Source organism: Rhinoderma darwinii, chromosome 12 (genome assembly GCF_050947455.1).
Source record: "Rhinoderma darwinii isolate aRhiDar2 chromosome 12, aRhiDar2.hap1, whole genome shotgun sequence".
Taxonomy (NCBI): domain Eukaryota; kingdom Metazoa; phylum Chordata; class Amphibia; order Anura; family Rhinodermatidae; genus Rhinoderma; species Rhinoderma darwinii.
Window position 1 is genome coordinate 54,103,978 of NC_134698.1, and position 20,241 is coordinate 54,124,218.

Below are 20,241 nucleotides of genomic sequence, written 5' to 3' on the forward strand. Positions count from 1 at the left end.
TTTGAGACATTTTACAACTGCAACGATTTGCGGCAACACCACGTCTGCCAACGTGTTCCGCTAGGTGTAGTTCTGAGAAATGTCTGCTATCCATCTCCTTACTATACTGCTTGAATTAAAAGATATGTGAAAAAGAAAAAAACTTTACATGGGGCATCCTTACTTTTTTAACATGACTGTGTAAAAGCGTATACACACACATAATATATATATTTACACACACTTTTTTTGTCAAACGTAAGCCATACGTTTCGCACTGTCCGAAGTGTCCGTTGCTAAGGTGTGACAGAAACATGGCGCTTCCTGAGGCAACATAAGCAGTGTCCAATAACGATATAATATAAATTACGTCAGGGATAGACTACACAGACCAGCCGTACATCAGCAACAGAGAACTGAACTCGCTGGTAATGACGCTGCTGCGCACGCAGAGCACGCACAATAGCTTCCGCCCTCCTACTATACCCTACAGCCTATTCTGCCCTTAACAATCATGGCCGCCGACTTTCCCACACCACGTGACATTTGGTAAGCCTCCTTAGCGGTGGTCGCCGTCCAGCCGCTGTCACTCTGTGCCCGCCTCTTGTCACGTGACGCGGCCGCCAGCGCTCCTCCCCCCTGTTCATCGGTTCGAGCCCGTCCCCTGCCTGGCAGTGTCCGTCTCAGCCATGATGGTGAGTAGCGGGGGAAGGGCGGGGTATAGGTACCGCTAGTTGAGCTGTAGTTGTCGGTGGTGCTATAATGGAGTCGCGGTGGTCGGTAACTATGTCTTGTTTTTTCTCTACAGCAGGAAGGCCTGGATGACGGACCCGACTTCCTGTCAGAGGAGGACAGAGCGGTAAGTCTGCTTATATCCCAAATCTCACCCAAAGATTGTCCCCTCACTGGGAATTGACAAATGTCATTGGTCTTGGTTGGGCTCTGGTGCTCATCTCCACGCTGACTGTCCCGTTATTTTAGTGACTGCTGCAGGATCAGGATGTCCAGCGCACGTATTTTTCCACATTTTTGGGTGACTTTTTCGCCAGAGTCCATTGACGCTAATGCAAGGACTGTGGGTAAAAATATTCAGAAACCAGCAAGAAAAGACATGCTGCTTTTTTTTTAATTTCCCGTGAGCGTCCGAAAGCTCTGCTGGAGAAGAAATACGCCCCTGTCTTCCACTGACATCAATGGGGGGGGGGGGGGGGTGATTTCATCTGTTTTTTTGCGTTGATTCTGATATGGTTTCTGTCAAAAACTGACCCTGACCCTTCCAAAAGAACTCTTCTTGAAAACATCAAAATATACTTGCAAGCCCCAAAAACTGTCTGAAAATCTGCTCCAAAAATACCTGGATTTCGAGTGGGTTATTTCTTGAAATCGGCCCTATGTTTTTCTGACTCAAACGTATTCTGTGTGAACATGGCCTTAAAGTGGTGTGGTCGCTGCTATTATTTTACAAAGAACTGCTGAAAAACTGACAGAATCCGACTGGTTGCTATGGGGGACTAGTCCACTTTTCCTCGCACTGGTTTTGATGATCAGCTCGGCATCAGCCATGGGTTTTCCCCAGGTCAGACTGCGATGTTAAGCACATATTTATTTTGACTGGTTCGTAGACTTTACAGGGGACTGCAGGCTTTTTGTATGTATATTTTGTTTTAGGCTACATGCATGCAACGGTTTGTATTTTGCGGTCTGTAAACTGATCCGCAAAACACAGACAACACACGGATGAGCGGAATAGGGCATGCTATGAATTTTGTGGCTCTGTCCCATGTCACACATGGATCTAAAACCCGCGGTCATGTGCATGAGGCCATATAAATTAATAGATCGTTGTGCTATCCGTAAAAAAAAAAAAAAAAACACCGATGGCACATTGATAAGTGGTCGTGCGTGAGACTTTACTAACAGCATCAGGAAGTGGTCTTTACCTATGCTTTCACTTCGCTTCTTTACGTGCTTGGAATGCTTTTCTTGGTAGATTTTAGTGTTTGCAGTTAATTGGTTATCCTTTTAGGACATGTTTTGCTGCTTCTGTTAAAAAGCAGAACAGTTGGAGAATGCGTTTTTTTTTCAGTAATTATCACGCTGAGCGGATACCAAATGCTAAATAAATTCAATAGGAAACCGTATCAAGTGGTGTTTGTGTAATTTAAAGGCGGTTTTTCTCATAAATGTGTAATTTATTCTCCTTTAAAAAAAAAATTTTTAAAGTAGCTTTGCGACTCGTTTTGCATTTACAGCAAACCTGTGTCTCCATGGTAAGCAACATCAAGCCCTGTTTAGTCAGATCTTGTAGTTCTACTCTCCCATTATGGCCCAAAATTCTTACTAACCTACATACAGTTAGGTAAGCAAGAATTAGGGACGTATGGGTGGCAATATATCAGCAGGACCAGACTAACCTGACTAGGTAACCACCAACTCCTAAGTGGAGGCTTCATAAGAGCAAGCTTCCATAGGAAAAAAATAGTGGAGGCAAGGAGCGGAGGAGTGTAAGGAGGCAATCAAACACATTCGGACTTATGAAATGGAAAATGACATAGAAAACAGGTCTGTTCACATCTCCGTTTGGGGCCTCTGTCGCAGATCTAGCCGAAAACACCAGAAACCATAGTGCACAAGAGCCATGAACACTCAGACAGAAACCCCATAGGTCCCATTAAAATCAATGGGTTGTGTTGGCGGCCGGCTGGTGTCTGTCATACAATTGAACCTGCGCTTCTGTTTTCGTTGGTCTTCTCGGACAGCAGAACAGCGAAAATACCAACACAGATGTGAACAAATAATCAAAAGATTAAAAAATTGATAAATAATATTGGGGATCATGAAGGAGGTTGGTTATTTGATAAATGTCATATATGAATGATTAATACAACTTCTGTAAATGGGTATATAAGGTGGAAACTCATTGGGGTGGATAATTCTCACACAATTGGTAAATGGGGGAGACAACAACAAGAAAAATAAGAAATGACATCTATATGTTGGGATGTAGTGAGACTAGATGTAGATCCGTTCTATAGGATTATTGCCACAAATGTTAATTGGTGTTCAGGCCTTGAGACACTTTGCATCTGGTATTCCACTTTTCCTGTTCTAGCGGCGGTTATTGATTAAAGCCTAATCAGGTTTGTGCTGTCTTTTCTCAAATGGAAAGACTCCTCTTAAGGTCCTTTTACACGGGCCAATTATCGGGCAAACTATCGTTTATAGAATGTTCATTCTGGATTGCCCTGTCTAAACAGGGCACCAATCAGCAGATCAACGAGCAAACACTTGTTCATCTTCTGATCGTATCGTTTTAAAAAAACAAAATATCTTTAGTCTGCAGCACATTTCCCTGTGTAAACAGAGAGACTCACTGCCGACGTGATGATGATTATTATGTATGAGGACGAGTGGTTGGAGTAACGAGCGCTCGTCCCCATGCATAGCGCCTTGTGACTGTAGCAAACTATCGCCGATCACTAGCTGTCTCGTTGATCGGAGCTCGTTACACTGGCCAAAATTGGCCGGTGTAAGAGTACCTTTTAGGAAGGAAGGAGGCCAAGGAGTTTGGGACTGCCAGATAAGTCTCCAGGCTGTAGCCGAGGGTATTTGATCTCTGAAAGGCGAAGCTCTGTTTGTTTGTAACAGATTTTCTCAAAGGCTTTATAGAAAGTGTTGGATTCATCTTCTGAAACCGAGGAAAAAAACAGACCAATTCTTTTGCAGTAGTATTTAATGTTGGCTAAAGTTGGTGTCAAAATACCCCGTAAACAAATTTGCATATTGGGTCCCCATAGCAGAGCCCGTTTATCCACTTTTTTCTTTTAGAAAGTTCATTAAACTTTGGATGGAAAAACTAGTGTAGAGTTTAATCCAGTCAAACCGCTCAGGAGCAGAGTTGACATTTTTAACTGACCTCAATAGAAAACCACCCTAAAATAGTTCGCCACCAGTAGCAATTTGCTAGGCAAATTGGCTTCCTACTTATGTTAAAATGTTTACGTCTATAATTCTCTTGCATTTCTGAAATGTCAATGTTTAATGGGTGGAGAACATTCTTTGATTGTATCCTGCTAGGAGTTATTTAGTTTTCTGCTTAGTAATCTCTTGAAAGTGACCTACACTCTTGTGTGCTTTCTAATGTGATAATTTTCTGTTTTTTTCTCCTGTAAAGCCACGTGCAATTAATGTAGATCTGCAGCCTGATGCCACTTTGCAAGTTGATATATCTGATGCATTAAGTGAGAGAGACAAAGTGAAATTCACTGTGCATACAAAGGTAGGTGTTCTTGAACTACTAAAAAAAAAAAAAAAAACTGCTGAAATTCCTTCTTGGAATGCATTTAGAAAATTTAGCAAAACATTTATTATATGACATTTTTTTTCTGTTGACATTTACACTGAGTCCTCCACACTCTTGCCAGAAAGTAATTTCAGCAGATAAACAAACTGGAGGTGCAGATCCCCAAACCAGGTTGAGCGCTGCTTGGTAGAGCTAGACACCATTACGTTAAACCATTTATGGACGTCTGGTAGATGTCCCTGCTTAAAGGGGTTGTACAAAATTACCAGAACACGGCTGCATGAAAACCGCACCACACCTATCTAGAAGTTCTATTTGGTGCTGCAGATCTGCTATATTAAAGTGAATAGAGCTGAGCTGCAATAACACACACAACCTGTGGGAAGGCGTGGTGTTTTTATTTATTTTTTTCTGACTAATGGAACCATGTTTTTGTAATCTTGTACAACTCCTTTAAACCCTTCCCGCCAAATCACGTAACTGTACGGGTTAAGGGGAAGTATGGAGCGAGCTCATGGGCTGAGCTCGTACCATACACAGCGGGTGATGGCTGCTACACCTCACTGCAACGGGCAGAATCAAAGTTCACTTTGATTCAGTCCAACACCTTAAATGCCGCGGTCAATTGTTACTGCAGCATTTAAAGTGTTAGAATCAGGGGGGGCACCCCCTCAAACACGCCATCGCAACCCCTCGCGGTGCGATCGGCAGGTAACAACGGTTGCTATGGCAGCCTAGGGGCCTAACAAAGGCCTCCAGGTCCAGGTCTGCCATCTTTGCACTCCTTTGAGGCTTGGCCTCCGGCAGGGCTTCAAAGGAGACTGTCAGAATCACAATATACTGCAATACATTAATATTGCAGTATATCATGCAAGTGATCCAACGATCGCTGCTTCAAGTATCCTAGGGGCACTTATAAAAAAAAGTAAACAGTCAGTTTTTTTTTTTTTTTTGTTCCAATAAAATAAAGTATTAAAAGTTAAAGAAACCAAACCTTTTCCCTTTTTTTTTCCATATATATAATAATCTGTCTGTCTGTCACCTTAGCACTCCAAAAAAATGAAATAAAAAGATCAAGAAGTCGCATATACTCCAAAATGGGATCAGTGAAAGCTACAGCTCGCCCTGCAGAATTTAAGCCCTCACATCGCTAAATTTATGTTCTTTTTGCCCTTTTCACACCACAATTTTTTTTTTACATCTTCCCAGTACTTTTATGCGGTAGAATAAATGGTGCCATGAAAAACTACAACTCGTCCCGCACAAAACAAGCTTTTGTATGGCTATATAGACGGAAAAATAAAAAAATTATAGCTTTTGGAAGGTTGGGAAGAGAAAACAAAAGTAAAAATCCATAAAATGGCTGTGGAGGGAAGCGGTTAAGGTCTCTTTCACATGGCAGTATTTGGATGCCAAAGCCAGGAGTGACACCTAGAAAAAAAAAAGTATAAAAGAAAGATTTGTACCTCCTCCATGTTTTGGACCCACTCCTGGTTTTGGCTTACAAATACTGATGCAAAATACTGCAATGTGAAAGAGGCCTAAAGTGCATCGTTCTCATTACGGGTGCACTTTTAAGGGGTTGCATAGACCATCCCTTTCCATATGGCAAACTTTACCAAAGCAGAATGTTTTTGTAAAGAGCAAAACTTTTAAAGATTCACTGGAGCAATAAAACAAAATTTGACGTAAGTAGCTCCTGGAGAATAAGCACTGCATCTAGTCGTTCAGGATCATATATCCAACTTTTCAGGTTTCAGCAGTGCATCTAGCACCAGCATTAATGGATATGGTAGGAGTGGATCCCACCGCTGTCTAAATGTAAAGAAAAGCAGAATGTGGCCAATGGGAGCTGAAATTGTGAGTGCCACTGGCAGGTCGGTTGCTTGGTGGAGGGTTCAGAGGTTTTGATTCAGAATGATCATACATTTATGCCGCCTCCTAATAATGCCATGAATATTAGTGTTAGGAAAACCCCTTTGGAAGGGGCTGCATCTCGGCTCACATATGTTGTTTTTAAGGTTCTCATGCACACACCCGTATTCTGGTCAGTATTTGGAAGCCAAAACCAGTAGTGAAACATAAACCGAGAACCTATAATGGAAAGATTTGCACCTCTTCCGTGTTTTGGATCCACTCCTGGTTTTGGCTTCCAAATACTGACGTGTGCATGAGGCCTTAGTGCTTTGCTGGGCCGCACCCCACCTGAATGTTTGCTTTTTGTTTAGATCCTCGTATTTTATACTAGACTATCTAACTTGTTTTCCTTAATTATACGATTTTATCCTTGTGTGCCGAACACTATCGTTCTATGAAAAACACAGAAAAAAGCTTTTGAGTCATGTGCTTTTCAAATCTAAGAATAAGCATCTAAGAAATGTGCTAAACAGACATTTCTTTGTTGTTGCGCTCCCCACATTATGTTACCGTTCACTGATGGGATAGTGTCAGACTGCGTAGGGACATGCCGTTATCAGAAGGAATAACAGATTCTAGCCATTTTTTTTATTTTTTTTAAGGAAATCGTGCCATGACTATGGGCTGTCTGGTTTTGATGCTCAACCCCATTCAAGTAAATGGGGCTGAGCTATAATACTAGACACAACCTTGTACAAACATGGTGCTGTATTTGGGGGGGAGGCAAACCCTTTTTGCCAGTCCTGCAAAACCCCTCTGATTCTAAAGTAAACATTGTTTTTGAAGCCCACATTCGTACAACTTAATCTTTAATGAAAAGACCTATCTCTTGTTTAAAAGGTAACCTTCATTAAACCTTGGTTCAAGATAAAATAGTTACCTTTTTATATTGACACTAACTTTTCTAACTACTAATGCTAATCTAACAGTATACATGATATAGAACAACTTTGTAACTTACTGCTTAAATTTACTTTTTCCAGGCAAATTCTGTGAAGTTACTGCTGCTAGGTGTTTCCATTCCTGTGTTCTGCCCCCACCTGTCAAGCAAAACGTATCCCTAGTTAGGGTATGTTCACACGGCCTATTTCCGGCCGTTTTTCGGAAGCCGAACGCCTCCAAATATCTTACCATTGATTTCAATGAGAAAATAGCCGCGAAAAAGAAGTGCAGGACACTTCTTAGGACGTTTTTAGCTGTTTTTCATTGACTCCATAGAAAACCGCTCCAAAAAACGGCCGTAAAAATGCAGCGAAAATCACGAGTGGCATAAAAAATGCCAGGAGCTGTTTTCCCTTGAAAACAACTCCGTATTTTCAGATGTTTTTGACTCCGCGTGTGAACATACCCTTAGAGTGGAGGAGATGGGAAGGAAGTCAGGGGGGCGGTGGTTGGTGTCTCTGCCAAAGCACACTCCAGTGACTTCACAGCCTGTCCATAGAAGTCTATGGTGATGGGAGGGAGGAGCGGGAGCAAAGCGAGCATGACCCTGCAGCCCATAGAAATCTATGGGGGTGTGAGTAGGAGCAGAGAACACACACTCTGCAGCTTTTAAATTATGTGTGTGTGTATATATCTCTCGCTCTGCTAAATCATGCAGAATACAAATCTTATAATGTTCAGAAATAGTGGTGTTCCTCATGTACACACGACCGCTTATTATGAAAGGTTAGTTACGCTTTAATGTATTTGCAATGTAAATCTTATTGTGGTTTTTCTTTTTTTTTTTCTGTTTTATATTCAGAGTTCACTACCAAACTTCAAGCAGAATGAATTTTCAGTCGTCAGACAGCATGAGGAGTTCATATGGCTTCACGATTCCTTTGTGGAAAGTGAGGATTATGCTGGATATATTGTAAGTGTATAAATTGATACTGAATGTGGTACCAATCATTCTTGGTTTATAATATGTTAGTGTGGTATGTTTTTGTTTTTTTCCTCTCTGAAGAATTATAACTTTTTATTTTGAGTAGCGCTTCATATAAGATTATGGCTGTTTAATTTGTGTCGTTTCTCTTAAATCTCATTGTGTTTAAAATAATAATTTAAAAAAGCAAAGCTGCCAAGGCCATCTGTGCTGCAGAAATATTGGTCATGGCACCATATAATTACAGTAGAGCGAGGCAAAAATAACATTCTAATTTGGAAAGGTTGATCTTCCAAGTGGTGAATCTGTTGTGATGGAAAATAAGGTGAAACAGAGGAATAGATTTGTGTGGGTTTCTACTTCTAGTAATAAACACTTGACATGTGAGCTGTCATTCTTTGGCTCATTTTCTGAAAACACTTTCTGCAATATTTACTACCAAAACATTCTGATCCTATAGCCCTATAAGTCCACATTCATGCTTTAAGGTGTCCACAAATGTCTAAAGTGGCGTTGTTGGGAAGGGTCTCTGGTCAGGGCAAGTGTCCTTGCTTGTGCTTTAGGCAGGGTTAACGGCTATAGGGTGATGTACAGAAGTAGAGGAAATTCTGAAGATTTGTGGTGTGGTTTTTAAACCGCCACCCACACATAGCGGAAAAAATCTGCATAAGCATATAAGACTTTTAAATCTGCAGCATACTCCTTTTTTAAGGGAAATCTTGCTGATTTTTCACTGCTTGCAACAAAATTTGTGGTGGAATGTGCCAATGACCTGTGCACTTGAGCTAAAGGGAACTCCCGGAAAACAGGTGCTGCCGCACCTTCACCACCTTAGTGTCTGTTTCTTCCAGTAATACTGCCGGACAAACTGTAACCCTGCTTGACTGGCTCTGCCCTTCATTCAGCAATCGCTTACAAGAAAAATTTCCCAAAACGAAAAAAAATGCACATACAATTATATTTCTGTTGCAATAGATAGTGATGCGATTCCTTACCATAAGCACTTGGAGTGTGATTTGTAAACGTTTTGTATTTGTTAAAAAGTATCTGACCGCTCTACTGGCATTAGGCCTCATACCTACTTCAGTTTTTTTCGTCAGGGGGTGCTATCCGTTTTTTGAAATGCACAGCCCACATAGTGAAATCACAATCTAAGGCCTCATGCACACGACCATATTTTTTCCCACCCGTAAATACGGGTCCAGTGTCACACGTATTCGACCCGTTTTGCACCAGTATTTACGGACCCGTGCCCGTAAATACGGTTCCGGAATCGCCAGTAATCCACCCGTATTTACGGGCACGTTTTCGATGCAAAATTGCACTGCACTAATCGGCAGCCCCTTCTCTCTATCAGTGCAGGATAGCGAGAAGGGTCAGCCCTTTCCGAGGTAAAAGTAAAAGACATTCATACTTGCCCAGCCGTTGCCTTGGTGACGCGTCCCTCTCTTGACATCCAGCCCGACATCCCTGGATGACGTGGCAGTCCATGTGACCGCTGCAGCATGTGATTTGCCTGTGATTGGCTGCACCGGTCACATGGGCTGAAAAGTCATCCAGGGATGTCGGGCTGGATGTCGAGAAGGACGCGTCACCAAGGCAACGGCCGGGAGACCGGACTGGAGGAAGCAGGAAGTTATCGGTAAGTATGAACGTCCTTTTTTTTTTTTTTTTTTTTTTTTTTTTTTTTACAGGTTGCTCTATATTCTGATCGGAATTCACTGTCCAGGGTGCTGAAAGAGTTACTGCCGATCAGTTAACTCTTTCAGCACCCTGGACAGTGACTATTTACTGACGTCGCATAGCAACGCTCCCGTAATGACGGGTGGACACGTAGCCACCCGTCATTACGGGAGCTCCATAGACTTCTATGGACTGTCCGTGCCGTTATTACGGCCTGAAATAGGACATGTTCTATCTTTTTCAACTGCACGGGCACCTTCCCGTAAGAAAATAGGAAGGCACCCGTGGCCAATAGAAGTCTATGAGCCCGTTATTACGGGTCGTAATTACGACCCGTAATAACGGGAGTTTTTACGGTCGTGTTCATGAGGCCTAATAGTCTGCTATTTACTGCCACTATAACCACTGTGTGAACCGCTAAGTAAATAAATAACCAGTGCAGGGAAACATGGCTAAATAGTGTGGAGTTCCAACTCACCCAAAGAATAACTCTGTGCCCCAGCTCTCCTGACATGTCTGTTTTAGTAGATGCTTGTATTCCCATTCTAAAGAATATTTTCTTAAAATTCTACCATGTACCATTCCTTTTTTTTTTTTTTTAAATGTGCAAATGTATAAAAAGTGTCAACTGGGCACTACCATTCCCCTTGCCTATTTTCCTGTGGCATTGTAATGCAGTACCAGCAAAGTCAACGAGATTTTAAGTACTCATCTAAACGTTGCAGAATTTTTCTGCACGTAAAGTGACCTGTGGTGTGTATTTCAGTATCTGCAGCATGTACCTGTCAAGTTTATATAAACGCACGAAAATCTGCAGCATAAAACTGCACCGATTTCCAAATCAAAATGTAAAAACCACACTTATGCACCAAGGCCAGGTTCCCACGGGACAGATACGCTGCAAAAAAAAACACGCAGGGTATCCAACCTTTAACCCGCAGTACATTCAATCTGAAAAAACACCACATTGTGGTGCGGTTTTCGGATGGAATTTCCGCTGCGGTTAATAAAAAGCACTCATGCTTGCGTAAGCCGATACGGGGACACTTCCCTCCTGTGCAGTCTGGTCCGGCCTCCTTGGATGACACTGCAGCCCATGTGACCGCTGCAGCCTGTGATTGGCTACAGTGGCAGTCACATGGGATGTAACGTCGTCCCAGGAGACTGGCCCTCTGACGTCGTCCAGGCCAGCCTCCTGGGATGACTTATCATCCCTTGTGACCGCCGCTACAGCGTGTGATTGGCTGCAGCGGTCACATTGGATGCAGCATCATCCCAGGAGGGCGGATTGCAGGAAGGAGGGCGTTCTGGGTATGATTTAATTTTTTCCGTAGTTGCGATTATTGCGGCGTAATCTCTGCGATCATTCCGCAAAAGTTGCAAACACTTGGCTTTCTGTTGCAGGTTTTGCATCCCCATTGAATTCAATGGGGGAAAACCCACAACGGAAAATCAACAAAAACTTAGCATAAATTGACATGCTGCGGAATTGAATTACACACCGCTGATCAATTTATTTTTATTTATTTTTTAAAAGGTTTTCTTTTAACTTTTCTCAAAATACAAATGTACAAAAGTGCAACATTGCGCACAAAAACATACATGGCATACTGACCAACCACACTAGTGGGCAATAATCATCATCCTAGAGAATAATACAGTTAACAATGCAAAAGCCAGCATGGAAACTTAACGGATCACGTGTGCATATTCGTTTATTGCAAGGAAAACAGGATCACCATGTGACCTTCACTATTGCCCCAAACAAGACAGACAACCATTCACACTTCATTCACACCTGTAGATTAAACAGCAGTGTCCGAACTCTCCATCCACCTAGCCCATATCTTCCCGAATTTGTCGTGGTACCCTCTGCTAATGTATAACTTCTGATATAAGGGTATATACTTATTTACCAATTGCAACCAATGTTCTATACTAGGACACACCGTGGCCTTCCATATCATAATCTTCCGCGCACTAAACAAAACAAATCGGGAAAATATTTTGTCATAATACCCTTGTACTAACTCATTCATAATGCCCAAGAGGCACACCTGAGGGGAGAGAACCCGGGGAAACTCAGTTATCATGCAGAAACTCTACAACCCTTGACCAGAATAGTGAAATCCTAGGACAGGACCATACACAGTGAAGGTACGTGCCAACATCCGACTGACACTTAAAACAGCTGTCCGACCCAGAGGCCCCAATTCTCTGAAGTCTAACCGGAGTATAGTAAATTCTGTGTAAGAAACGCGACTGTATTAAAAAAATCTCGAGCACTAACTACGGAATCAAAGAAGGAATGCTCCACCTCCCTCCACTCCTCCTCCGACAAATCAGGGATATCTTTCTCCCACCCCAGGTATGCCCTATCAAAGGGATGTTTTACAGAGGACCGCAACAAGGCATATGTCTGAGTAAGGGTCGTAGGAAGGCCGATCAATTTTGTTAACCTTTACACTGCGTTTTTTTCCGCAGCGTGGAAATTAGATTTTCTAAATCTCATCCACTTTCTGCAGCAATTTCAGCGCACAATTTCGTTGTGGCATTTCCACAGCGTTTACGCTACGTGGGAACCCGGCCTTAGTGGGGATATTCCCTGTGGAATTATCTACGTTTACCTGCGGTTATAATGTGTATTTTCCACATCAAATTACGCAACGTGTACATTTAGCCTTAGGTTGCCTAAGGCAACGTTCGATTTAAAGGGATTGTCCAGTTTCAGCAAGTCAGTTATATTTTCTATTAAGTTATATAATTTTCCAATATACTGTCTGTATTCCTTGCCATTTTCAAGATCTTTGCTTGTTATTCAGTAGGAACATTCATTGTTTACTTCCAGTGGCTATAATTCTGTATGTGGTCATGTGATGAACCCACAGGTATATGGCTCGTTACAGTAACAATGTGTTTCCGAGCTCTGGCTTCTGTGTCCATCACATGACCATGGAGAGAATTTATCCACTGGAAGTAAACAATGAATGTTCTTACGGCTTTTGGGATCTCTGCTTTGTTATTCAGCAAGGAATTAATACAGAAATGATATTTTTTTTTTGGTAGCTTGAACCAGCGATTGTGATACTCGGTCTTCTATGAAGCCCTGGGCTTCCAAGGAGTACAGAGATGTCAGACCTTGGGGGCAGTCATCAGGCTGCCATGCCAACCAACGGCACCCCCAGATCACACTGCGGGTGGCCGCCGGAATGTTACAGGGGGTTGCCCCCCTGTTTTTAGTAATTTAAATGCCGCGGTCGCTATTTATGTTAGAAAAGTTGTTTTTTTTTTAAATTTATGCTGATTTAGATGTGATGGAGACCAAAGTCTAAATATGCCATCAAGTGTGAGGGTGGTGGGCAGTCTCCATTTTGTATTCTTTACATGTGTGTAATTTCGTGCAGCGGCCATCTTGTCTGGAGTTCCCATCTTGTTTCTTTTATAATGAATACAATTCATTGTTCCTTTAAGACTGTATTTCATGTTTTTTAGTTAGTTATCTTTGACCTTGGTTCTCATATGAAGCTTGCGGAGAAAGCACAGGGAGTGAGATGGGAGGGTGGCAAATATGCATGTGGGAATGCCTCCCCCATCTTACAGGAATATTCTTGCCAAGAGAGATAAGGCCACCTGTAAACCTGATGTGCGAAGAATTATAATGTTGTATCTGCAATGTATTGCATGTCTGTAACTGGCTGAATAAGAAATAAGTTTATCCCATGTATAAAAACCATGATCCGCAAGGTAGCAGCAGATATTTGCTGATGGATTTTTGATCTACCGGTCATATTGTCTCCTTATCGATGAGAATAAAAGACGCGCATTTCTATTCAGGTGACTTCTTGAATCTCCTTGATAAGAACATAAATTCTTCTAACAATTGACCACGGCATTTAACGGGTTAAACTAGCGGGCTCCCGTTCATTACGGGAGGGGCTCAGCATTTGTACATTGGTGTTTTCAATGGGGTGCTGTGTGCAGAAATACTTACCAATCTGTGCGTCATGTCGTTTTTGGGTCCAGCGCCGCCCATGTAATCACATTCCCACCTGGTCTGGAATTGCTGTTCTTTTGAGAAAACCGGATCTCGGGCTTTCAGTGCATTCCTATGGAGCCTCGTTCTGGCTCCCATTAAAACCTCACTCATCTTGCCCCTCTATTGTTAAAGTAAACTCTGTACCGCACAATGAGGCCCAAGTTTTATTGAACGTTTTGGTGCTTTTGCGATGCCGGTATATCACTTTTTTCAAACGGAAAGCTGTCTATTTTGGCCCACTGAGCAAGAGTAGGGGAGGATGGAGCAATCCATCGAAATGCAATAGCCTTGTGAGCCCTAAACAGTGTTTTCCCAAGGAGTGATGTGATCTAGTGGTGAGACCACAGGCGATCCTAATCCAGACAGCCACATAGGTATAATTTGGGTTCAAGGGGTAGAGGAGTCCCATGTATATAGCTGAGTGCTTACAATGAGGCAACAGAGGGACACGCCCAGTACATCTGTGGCATGGGAGTTAGAGACCAAGCCAGCATAATGTAACTTCAGGTATGAGGTAATCCTGATGAATGATGTAAAGCTGCATCAATTTATTAGCGGCAGGTGGGAGGTTTTTTGTTGTGCTTTTAATAAAAACATTTTTTTTGGTAGATAAATGCTCATGTCTCTATAGGGGAGTTTATCAACCAAAACAAAAACATGCAAGCACAACAAAAACCGAGTGAACCCAGCCTAACATTACATTCTAGTCCTCCCCGGTGAGGGAAGGAATATACTGTTCCCATTTTGAACGTGATGGGATCCAAGGCATGAAATTGGAATAGTAGATTGTATTTCTGAGACGTACTGGAAGCCGTAGATGGGGTCTGAAAGCCGTAATCCGAGGAGGATTAGAAACTAGCTCTGGGGTTTCTGGAAATCACACTCTGAAAGCATGCCTGAGTTGAAGGAACCTGTAAAACACTCGGTGGGGGATATTATATTGTTTCTGCAATGGTTAAAAAAATAAATATATCCAGTTTCCCTCCGTCAAGTGTGAATTATTTTTAATACCCAGGTTAAGCCAGAACACCCATCCCTGCATGAGCTCTTCCAGCGAGATGTTAGCAAGCACTGTACTGTTAGGCTGGGTTCACACTGAGTTTTTTGCAGGAGGAAAATCTGCGTCAAAATTCCGTTTGGAATTTTGAGGCAGATTTTGCTCTCCCTGCACGCCGATTTTCGCAGGGTTTTTCTCCCGCGGCCCTTAAGCGCCCCAGGCAAATAACGCAGCGAAATGCGCTTTCTCTGCTTCCCATTGATGTCAATGGGAGGTCAGAAGCGAAAACGCCTGAAGATCGGGCATGTCCCTGCTTTCTCCTGCGAGACGTTTTTTCCGCTCGTGGGGATAAAACACCTCCGCCTCACATTGAAATCAATGAGGCATTTTCGGCTGTTTTTTGGCGCGGTTTCCGCATCAAAAAACTCAGTGTGATCTCCCCCTTAGAGGTAACATATGTTTTCAGGATTATTTTTAATATAGATGGTGACATTGAACAAAAAACAACTCCAAAAAAATATATATATTTAAAGTTTAAACTTCATTTAAAAATGACTTTGACTAATTTTCCTCCAATCTTCATGAAATTTTAATTCTAGAAATGTTTTGTTATAAATGCAGATCCCACCCGCACCTCCAAGACCTGATTTTGATGCCTCCAGAGAGAAACTGCAAAAACTTGGAGAAGGGGAAGGTTCAATGACCAAGGAAGAGTTTACTAAAATGAAACAGGAGCTTGAAGCGTAAGTATTTCATTCATTCCTTATTTAAACCAGTGATTTATATTCATTAAGAATAAGTGTTCAGAAGTTCTTTAACAATGCCCTCTAGAGAAGTTTCTTCATCTAGGGGGCAAGTGTGGAAGACATTCTTTCAACTACTCCATCACACCTTAGATCAGGGGTTCCCCAGAACACAGCAGCAAGACCTGTCACTTTTACAGTAAAGATATCAAACTGATTTTGGCCTGTTTTTAACATGTTGCCAACACTTGATGTCTATCCTAGTCTTGAGCGGCTGGTCGTTGCCACATCATGACTAGTATAGACGTCATGCTGATTGCACGGGCACAACAAATGTGTCTGCAGGAACAGGGCAACAGCTGTAATACACAGCCGCAGCCCTGCTCTAATGGTCTAGATTAGAGAAATCCCTGATCTTTGCTGTTAACCCCTTGAATGCCACGATCAAATCTAATCGCAGCATTGAAAGGGAAAATGGCGGCTGTGTTGACTCTGGACTTGATATAACACATTGGACCAACACTTGCTCAGTGGTCCAAAGTCCTGTTTTCAGATGAAAGTAAATTTTGCATTTCATTTGGAATTCTCGGTCCCAGAGTCTGGAGGAAGAGGGGAGAGGCTCAATACAAGTTGCTTGCTGTCCAGTGTGAAGTTTCCACAGTCAGTGATGGTTTGGGCAGCCATGTCATCTGCTGGTGTTGGTCCAATGTGTTATATCAAGTCCAGACTCAACGCAGCGTTTAGCAGGAAATTTTATTGCAAGACTTGGCACCTGCCCACCCTGCCAAAAGTACCAATACCTGGTTTAATAACCACAGTATCACTGCGCTTGATTGGCCAGCAAACTTGCCTGACCTAAACCCCATAGAGAATCTATGGGGTATTGTCAAGAGGAAGATGAGACACCAGACCCAACAATGCAGACGAGCTGAAGGCCGCTATCAAGGCAACCTGGGCTTCCATAACACCTCAGCAGTGCCACAGGCTGATCGCCTCCATGCCACGCCGCATTGATGCAGTAATTCATGCAAAAGGAGCCCCGACCAAGTATTGAGGGCATATACTGTACAGACTTTTCAGTAGGCCAACATTTAGGTACTTGAAAATTAGAATATTATTTAAGCCCAATTTCAAAAATTATTTTGGGTTTTCATTACCTGTTACCCATAATCATTAACATTAAAAGAAAGCAATTCTGGAATTCACTGTGTAATAAATCTATATATTATAAGATTTGAATTACTGAAATAACTTTTTGACATTCTAATTCATTGAGAAGGACTAGTATGCCCGTATACTAAAGGTAAAAAATCAAAATCCTATGGGATTCAAAAAAGTAAAATTAATAAAAACAAAAGTAATGTTATAGAAAATAAAAAAAATACACACAATACACATTTTTACAATAAACTTTATAAAATGGAAGCCCCAAAACATAAAATAATAAATTTGCTATCGTCAAAACCGTAATGACCAAGGATTTTTGTTTTTACACTTACATTCTAGGAGATTTATATATTTTTTTTTCTGTCCGTATAAGTGCTTGTTTTTTTGCAGGACGACTTGTGTTTTTAAATTGCACCATTTTTGGGTGCATATAATATATTAACTTGTATTAACTTTATTTTAGGAAAGAATAAACCGCTATTCCAGCATTGCTTTTCACGTTCTAAATTTACAACGTTCACTGTGTGGCATAAATAACATGTTACCTTTATTCTATGGGTCGGCACAATTACGGGGATACCAAATATGTAAAAGTTTTATGTTTTGCTACGTTTACAAAATAAAAACCCTTTTTTAAAAAAAAAATACTTTTGCATCGCCATATTCCAAGACCCGTAACTTTTTTTTTTTTTCTGTCTGTAGCCATATGTGGGCTTGTTTTATGCGGGACAAGGTATAGTTTTCATTGGTAGTGTTTTGGAGTACATGGGGTATTGATTTAACTTAATTTATTTTTTATGGGGGGAATGGGAGTAAAGAATTTTGCCATTTGTATTGTCGCGTTTTTTTTGGACGCTGTTCACCCGGCGGTTTAAATGTGTTAACTTTTTATTGTTTGCGTCGTTACGATCATGGCGATACCATGTGTTTTTATTTTTGTGTGTTTTTCGCACTTTTTTCCCCAAAAAGTGGTTTTACTTAGTTTTTTTATTTTTACTGTAATCTAAGGCCTCCTGCACACTTCCATCACGGTTTCACGGCCGTCTTGACGGGTCCGTGAGCCCGTTTTAGCGGCCGTGTGATTTCCATGTGCACTCCATGTTTCCGGGCGCCGAGCATGGTACTGTCCAGGGTGCTGAAAGAGCATGGTTGTTCAGCGCTAGTCACTGTACAGGGTGCTGAAAGAGTTAATGGGCTGCACTGATCGGCGGTAACTCTCTCTCAGCACCCTGGACAGTGACTAGCGCTGAAGAATGACCATGCTCGGCGCTTGCAAAATACAATTTATGAAATAAAAAATAAAAAAATCAGTTCATACTTACCCAGAACTCACTGCGTTTTCCTCCTGTCGGCCTCCTGGGATGACGTTTCATCCCATGTCACCGCTTCAGCCAATCACAGGCTGTAATGGCGGTCACGCAAGTCTGGATGACGTCAGAAGGCCGGCCTCCAGGGATGATGCTTCATCCCACGTGACCGCCTCTGCAGCCAATCACAGGCTGCCGCGTCATACAGGAAGGTCGGACTGGAGGAAGAAGAGGGACTCGTCACCAAGACAACGACAGGGTATGAACGGCTTTTTATTTTTTTTATCAGCATCCTCTTCTCTCTATCAGTGATTGATAGAGACAAGTGGCTGCTGATTAGTGTAATATTTCTGTAATGTACTTCTGCCCACCCGGCCGTTGCTAGGCAACGGCTCCGTCACACATGGACGGCACACTGATGCCTTCCGTGTGCCTTCAGTTTTTTTGACAGTCCCTTTAACTTGCATGGGCCTCAGTCACGGAATTTCGGACCAAAGTAGGACATGCTCTACTTTTGTCGGAACGGAGCAACGGGACCGTAAAAAAACTGGTGTGCCTGGACCCATTGAAATGAATGGGTCAGGGTGCTAGCCGTCAGAAAAACAGCTAGTACCCTGAAGAAAGACTGAAGTGTGCACTAGGCCTAATTTTTTATTTTTTTGTCCCACTAGGGGACTTCACCATGCAATCTGCTGATCGCTTATATAAGTGTATATGTATATTTGGTATACCAAAGCATTGTTGCCGATCAGTGTAAAACTGACAGGGAATCTATTAGGCCATTGCTGAAAGCAGACCTGGGGGCCTTTTTTTTACGCTCTTGGCTACCATGGAAACCCAACAGCTCCCTGCAATTTCTTTGCAGTGGTGCCGATAGGGTGACAGAGGGAGCTGCCTCCCTCTGTTAAAGGCATTGGATGTCGCTATTGACAGCGGCATCTAATGGGCTAAACTGCCGGAATCGGAGCGCACTTCGATTGCGGCAGGAGCCTGGCTGTGTGTAACAGACGTTCTCCTGCCGCTGATCACGTCGGTTCACTGGCAGTACCCACGCGATCAGAGCGACTGATCTATCCATCCCTATGCGGGAACGAACACCTGCTTGTAACGGATATATCCGTCGCTCATCGTTAAGGGGTTAAATGATCACGTAAATGTCATAAAATTGCACCAGTTCAACTTGCAAAATTTGTTGAAAAGTTCAACTTGCAAAAAATGGTCTCATACAGCTACGTGAAACAAAAAATAAGTGCAGAGACGGGATGCAAAGAGAAAAACATAAAATAAATTGTTAAGAAAAAAATGCTGAAATCTGTAGCAAATAGTGCAATTTTGCTGATAACATTGCTGTGCAAATGCTGTCGTGTTACCTGCAGATTTAGATTATGTTCACACGGCAACGCAAAATACGTCTGAAATGACAGAGCTGTTTTTTTTTACAAGTGCACGCGTTTTTCGCGGTGTCCATTACGGACGTTATTGGCGCTGTTTTTCAATGGAGTCAATGAAAAACTGCTCCAATTACGTCCCAAGAATTGTCCTGCACTTCTTTGACGCGGGCGTAATTTTACGCGCCGTCTTTTGACAGCGACGAGTAAAATTACAGCTAGTCTGCACAGAACATCGTAAGACCCATTGCAAGCAATGGGCCGTTGTTTGCCGACGTATTGGAGACGTCTGTTCAGGCGTAATTTGAGGCGTTAAAACTCCTCCATTACGTCTGAAAATAGGTTGTGTGCACTTACCCTTAGTGTTAAACATTGATTAAATCTAAGTATATGTGCGCCTATGGATTCTCAGCAGTTTTTACTGCTTTTCTGCTGTAAAAACCTCAACAAAACCTGTTGCGGAATTTATTCCCCCTTAATGAAGTCTATGGGCCAAACACGCAGCATAATTTGACATACTGCAGAATCGAAAGACACCGCAGAACACTTTCCGCATGACTTTTCTGTAGTGTGGGCATGGGATTTTCTAAATCGCTCACTTTGCGTCTATTGTAAATGCTGCTGAATTTCTGCACAGAATTTCCTCTGAAAATTTTGCAGGGTTTCCTGTACGTGGGAACCCAGACTAAAGGGGTTAAAGATGCTTGGCAAACAGTCAACACTTAATCCAGAATATAGCTCATGCGCAAGAATTATAGAATACTTCACTATAGGGGGGTTCCCCAGAAATGGGAAAAAATAGTTCAGGTGTTCCCCCAAAGTATTAAGATTGATAATCACTTCCTTAGATGTTC

General features: G+C 42.3%; 1 protein-coding gene across 2 annotated transcripts in view; it reads left to right on the forward strand.

Moving 5' to 3' along the window:
- The first annotated feature begins 516 nt into the window (after positions 1–516).
- Positions 517–20,241, forward strand: part of LOC142664638 (sorting nexin-6) — a 75,377-nt gene continuing 55,652 nt past the window's right edge. The window contains exons 1-5 of one of the 2 annotated variants that reach the window (XM_075843816.1): positions 517–674; positions 788–838; positions 4,154–4,258; positions 7,944–8,054; positions 15,404–15,525. In XM_075843816.1, coding sequence (XP_075699931.1) covers positions 669–674; positions 788–838; positions 4,154–4,258; positions 7,944–8,054; positions 15,404–15,525 — 395 coding nt within the window. In that variant the 5' untranslated portion in view covers positions 517–668. The remainder of the gene's footprint in view (positions 675–787; positions 839–4,153; positions 4,259–7,943; positions 8,055–15,403; positions 15,526–20,241) is intronic. The other variant, XM_075843815.1, reaches the window with a different exon arrangement.